The sequence below is a fragment of the Artemia sp. Qi Xiang Cuo genome, chromosome 6, assembly GCF_049724085.1.
Source record: "Artemia sp. Qi Xiang Cuo chromosome 6, ASM4972408v1, whole genome shotgun sequence".
NCBI lineage: Eukaryota > Metazoa > Arthropoda > Branchiopoda > Anostraca > Artemiidae > Artemia > Artemia sp. Qi Xiang Cuo.
The window spans coordinates 9,266,890-9,272,889 of NC_142799.1; the positions used below are offsets into that span (position 1 = coordinate 9,266,890).

A 6,000-nucleotide genomic window follows, 5' to 3' on the forward strand; every position below is an offset into this window, starting at 1 on the left:
CAATGTGGGGTTAGATCAGGCTTTTAAAGATCAGCTGTCTGGCCTATAAAGTACCGAGAGCCCAGGCTTTATCCGGGCCTCGGTAATCGACTGGCTTGTATATTTTATACTCTCTAATTACGCAATAGCATAATCATCAAGTTATTCTTTAGTTTTAAGTCATGAGGTGTCAAATCGGCAATTTTGAGGCAATTGACAATTGGTGCGAATTCAGTTCCTTCTTTTTGTTAATACATCAAAGAATCATCCATTTTATATGATTTCTTTTCTCCTGGGACTCGGTGTGGTTCACACTGTTGCTTCTCTTCTAACCGCAATTTTTTTTTTTTTTTGCCACTATTTTCATTTGGAATTCGTTGTAATGCTAATTTTAGTTTTAAGTCACATTTTCATTTGCAATTCAATTTCATTTTTGCTTTTTCTTGTTTTATCCCTTTTTCTTTAGCTTTTCGGAGTAATTTGTCACCTTTGTAATTTTACATGCATCATAGATACTAAAAACGTTACGACCAACCCTGAAGAAAGATGATGTAATATCTATTCTTCGAATGTATATAAATATGACATTACTCGCATAATTTTTTTTTCTGACATGAATTTAATTCCTCTTATCTGTTTACGCTTCACGGGTACCAAAATAGCTTCATTCCATTCCAGGGTGGTTAAGAAATTCATGTTTATGTTTATTTCCATTCATTCCGTTGTAATCCTGTTTTGTAACACAGATTTCGTTGTGCGACGTTTTCCTCTGCAATTCAATGTAACTTTGCTGTTTCTTGTTCCGTGCCTTTTTCTTTAGCTGTTCAGAGCAGTTTGTGATCTTATTTAATTTTGTATGCGTCATAGATACTAGAAACGATACGACCATTGCTGGGGGAAAAAAGGCATAAATTATCCTCTTTAAATGTTTATAAATATGACGTAGCTCGCAAGAATTTTTTTTTTCAAAAAATAAGGCTCTAGACGAATTTTGTAGAAATTGTGAACTATCTGTATCGTTTTTTTCTGGCCATTCAATCCGAGGGTGCCAATTAAAAAAAAAAAAAAAATAAAATAAAAGGAGCCGTTTTCAAGGAAAACTCATAGATATATAGATACATGCGTACATACATAAATAGATACACAGTTTCTCGTTTAAAGTTTTAATATATATATATATATATATATATATATATATATATATATATATGCCCCCGCCCTTTCTGCGGCGGGGCTATAGTTCTGGGGAATGTCCAAATTCACATATTTGAATTGAGAAATTCACCAGCGATTGTTGACATTCTCCAATTTCGGTTTTCCACGGTGCCCAAAGGGTCATTATCTTCTGTTTGACTGGCTTTGCTTTGTATATATTTTTCTTTCTTTTTTCTTTTTTTTAGTGAAGCCTCGTTATCTTTAACTTATTTTTTCCTGTATCTTTTTTGTCTCGTTGTTATATTTCTTTTCTCTCAAATCGTTTTTTTTTTCTCAGATGATGAAGAATATGGTGCTACAATGGGGTGAAATGCCTACAAGTGTGGCCTATATTGGCATAGGTGAAATAATGGGATGGGGAAATAAAGCCATAGAAATTAGAAATGTCGAAACGGGTCACTTAGATGGTGTTTTCATGCACAAAAAGGCACAGAAGCTAAAGTTTCTTTGTGAAAGGAATGATAAGGTACTCCGATTTTTTTTTTTTTTTAACTCTTTAAAATCACTCAAAGCCTCTCATTCTAATAGTTTCTTTGAACTTCAATTTTTTATAGCAGGTTCTTGTATTCTAGATGTAAAAATGCAATCATAATTTTTTCCTTCACTCACAGTTGAACCATGATGTAGGTTTCAACCGTGTGGTAACGGAAGAATATCACCAGCTCCGAGTACATCGTTGTTTAGGGATACTAGTTTTGTATCAGTGATCCTAGAAATTTGGGACAGGGCTCATTTGATCGGAAATCAAAAGTTCTAGTGCCCTTTTTAAGTGGCCAAAAATATTGGAGGGCATTTAGCCCCCCTCTCTTTCTCCTTTTTTTCCAAAGTCGCCCGATCAGAGATAGTAATTTTGTTCAGCATAGTCGAAAGATCTAATAACTATGTTTTTGAGGATGGCTTGAGCCCCCACAGCCCGCAGGTGGAGGGTTGCAAGCTATTGACCTTGTGAATTGCTTACATATAGTATTGTCTATTGGGAAGTATACAGATATTTCACGGAAAGGGGGGGCTTACTTGGGAGGATCTTTCCGTCGAGGAATTTCTCGTGGGGGAAGGGAATTTTCCATGGAGGGGGAGCTGGATTTCCTGACATTATTTAAAAAAATTATTATAAATTAAATTAGAAATAACAAGTTTTGAACTGAAAGTAAGCAGCAACATTAAACTTTACAATGAACAGTAATAATTACGCATATGAGGGAGTTTGCCCCCTCATCAATACCTCGCTCTTAACGCCAATTTTTTTTTTTTTTAACTTTTAAAAAAGCTTATTATTTTAATTAAACGGCCCTTGTGTTTCAGGTGTTGTTCTTAAATAATTAGAACAAAAAGTCAAAGATTAGTGTAAAGAGCGAGTTATATTGGAGGGAGCCGTTGAAATACTTGGAAGGCTCCTTACTTAAGTTGAAAAACTTGTTTTCTTATTCAATTCCTGATTATAGGCAGAATGTATGGTGTAGGATATCGTATAATATTTATTTTTACATTTTTACTTATATATTCTGTTTTCATGTTTTTGGGGGTCTTACGAGTAAGAAGTACGAGTAATTACTTCCAGTGGTCTTGGTTTGGTACTGACAAGAGACGTCACTAGCCAAATGTTTGGGTTGGAGTAATGAATTATAATAACTGGCCTGGTCATATTACCGACTGATTTGGGTTATACTATGATTAGATTACTTTAAAAAAGAAAAACAAATAAAGACGCATCTACGGTCTTTCTTCTGGTAAAAAGTGCAGAATTCCATACTCTTGTGGATAGGAGCTTGAAACCTCCGTAATAGTGTTCTCTAATCTTCTGAATCTAATGGTGTGATTTTCATTACGATTAATTGCCTTTTCAAGGACGTTTTCTCCATCTTTTGAGAATTTGGTAAATACTCTCAGGCTCTTAGCGTTTGATACGTAACATGAACTTAATGAACTTTTTATATATATATGGAATGAGCACAAGAAAAGCAACAGTTCTTTTGACGTTTTAATTGTTATCAACATTCTTTTTTTCAGGCTTGGTTTCTATTGTTCCAAGTCGCTTAAAGTTCGTTACCACTAACTGTTTGACTTTCCGACATATATTCTGCATGTATTTTGGAATATATGTAGAATTTCCATAGTCCCTTCTTTTCTCCATTACTTTTATTTGTTTTAATTTCCCTTCGGCTGCTTAGTTTTACACGTGGGGGAGTTGTCGGGGTAAATTTTCCAGAGGAGTGCGCCAGATCTCTATAATAGGGAGGCTGTTATCCCCTATTAACTTCTCCCTCTTATCATACTGCATCGATAATGAAAGTTTTGTTTATTCATATGTCCTTTAATAATACATTTTCCATTTTCCAGTTAAAGTGGTTTTAAAGGCTGTCGATAAACAAGACGCTTTCAATTGTAAAGTTGGCTATATGTATTGAACTTGCCAATCTATAAAATGCTTGCCAAACTTTAAACTTTAGCGTAAAGGTCAAATACTTAGGAGGTAGCCGTCCATGAACGTGTGGAAGGGGGCAGAGGGGGCAGTTGACCCCCCTAGAACTTCAAATTTACACTAGACATGGGTTAAAACGCAGATGGTTGAAAAAGCAGTTGAAAAAGGTAGATGGCTGAAAAAGGAGTTGATAAAAGGTAGATTGTTAAAATGCTACAACTAAACTGCCGGAATAGCGGAATAAAAGTTAAACAAAATGTGAGCACCTATAATGTCTTGGAAAAAATTGGCTCTAATTCAAGAAGATTGATTAATATAAAAACCTGTTGATGATTGATGATTTTTGGTGATTACTTATTAATAAATATTTCATAGGTATGAAAGAACTTTCTGGCAATGTAAGGTTTTGTGAACTGCCAATATAACTTCAGCCCTCGCCCTTCTTCACAGAATCCCCCCCGTCCCCCTAGAGTAGAAGCTATATACGTCCATGTAGTAGCCGTCCATTTCTTTTATCGGATTTGTGATATCAAAGCGGCTTCGTCTATGAAAAGTGGGGCAATGAAAACATTAGCTTTATAATGATGAATCTGTTACAACCTGTATGAGTTTTAATTGCCTGCTAGCCGTTGTGAAAGAGAATAAAAAAAAATAAAAGAGAGCTTTCGTTGCATTTCAGTGCTACCTAAGCTTGAGTCTGATTTTCTTTAATTTTTAGGATAATGGAGCGGGGATGAAGACCCCCAGTTTGTATACAAGCGACATTATATGAGTTAAATTAAAAAAAAAAAAAATTCAAGCAGTCCATACAAAGCAACCCATGTTTCTCCCACTTTTAATCTCAAGTCATTTTCACTAAAGTAGAGATTGCAGATTTTGATTTGAATCGATCCATGTCACTTATTTAGCATGCGTAAGTTTATTTGGGGGGGGGGGTCAAAAGCGCAAATAATAAGAAAATTGTATCAAAAGTATATTAAACTAGTGATGTAATCGCTAAATAATGAGATATGAGGGATGAGCGGAACTGCCCCCTTCCCCCTTCCTGGCTCACTTATACATATATATATATATATATATATATATATATATATATATATATATATATATATATATATATATATATATATATATATATATATATACTTATTTGCTTATGTCTTTGTTTGTTAGTCAAGTTCATTCTTCTCTTGTAGGTTTTCTTTTCATCAGCCAAAGGTGGCTCTACCTGGCAAATATATTTTATGGTTTTAAATAAACCTGGAATGGCAAATTGGTGAATGGGATGGAATGGAAACATGGATAACATCCTGGCCCACAAAAAGATCCCGCTCTCTAAAATATCTGAATATAATTCTTGGATTTTGTTCAATTGTGAAGTTTTTTTTTACAGGCGGAAAATAGTGATGACTATTTGTCACTTTTCCTAACAACTTTATCTGATAATAGTGAGCATTTAACTTGCGATTCCAACTTAATCGACAAAACCGCTTGATTATTGCTACGATTTTAAGTATGATGTTATTTAGAGCCTGAAAGTGTAAATGATGGACACTATAAATCTGCTTGGAATTTTGTTTTTGTTCGCTTTTACATATTTATATTCTTGATATGGTTTTAATTTCGTTTGAATTGATGGTTTGTGTGAATGCATCGTTATAGGTCTTCAGCTCTCATGCCTGAGCTCTTTAGTTGATTTATGAGCGCTCTTTAAATGCTTATCTTAGAAATTTACGTATTAAGACATTTCCCTAAAGGTTTTCCGTATTCTAATTTTGAGATTCTGACATTATCAGACAATGCAGAAAAAGAATAAAAGATTCGTCTTCTTTAAAATTTCAGGAAGAAATACGTTTCTTTTCCAAAATTCTAGTTTTGTTCGCTAAAATTGTTCGTAATGCTAACTTGTATTTCCCAGTAGTTTTTTATTACTCTTTTTTAACCAAAGCAATTGTTTTTTGTTTTTTTTTTAACAATGTTCTGGAGTTAGTTATGTAGCTGGGAAGAATGGGCCTCTGTGATACTGTTTGAACTTGCCAATGTGACATTGTAACGGATTAACAAGAAATTTTTGGTTTGACAATTTTTTTTAATTTTTTTATCGTTTTAGTTTATATATATATATATATATATATATATATATATATATATATATATATATATATATATATATATATATATATATATATATTATATGTATATATATATATATGATATATCTAGTTATTTTAGCGGCTCTTTGTCTAATAATAAATGTTTTTATATTTTTTTGACATTTTTTCTGTTCTCTTGGAAGGATTGAGTATGTAAATAGATTTAATAAAAAATAAGAGTTCAATAATAAAAGAGATTCCCTTACTTCCATCTTAACCATCCATTCCAATAAA

General features: G+C 33.2%; 1 protein-coding gene across 3 annotated transcripts in view; it reads left to right on the top strand.

The window, feature by feature from the left end:
* Positions 1-5,782, top strand: part of msn (serine/threonine-protein kinase msn) — a 120,974-nt gene extending 115,192 nt beyond the window's left edge. For all 3 annotated transcript variants that reach the window (XM_089090479.1, XM_089090480.1, XM_089090481.1), the window contains 2 exons: positions 1,472-1,660; positions 4,810-5,782. In XM_089090479.1, coding sequence (XP_088946605.1) covers positions 1,472-1,660; positions 4,810-4,893 — 273 coding nt within the window. In that variant the 3' untranslated portion in view covers positions 4,894-5,782. The remainder of the gene's footprint in view (positions 1-1,471; positions 1,661-4,809) is intronic.
* Positions 5,783-6,000: the final 218 nt, after the last annotated feature.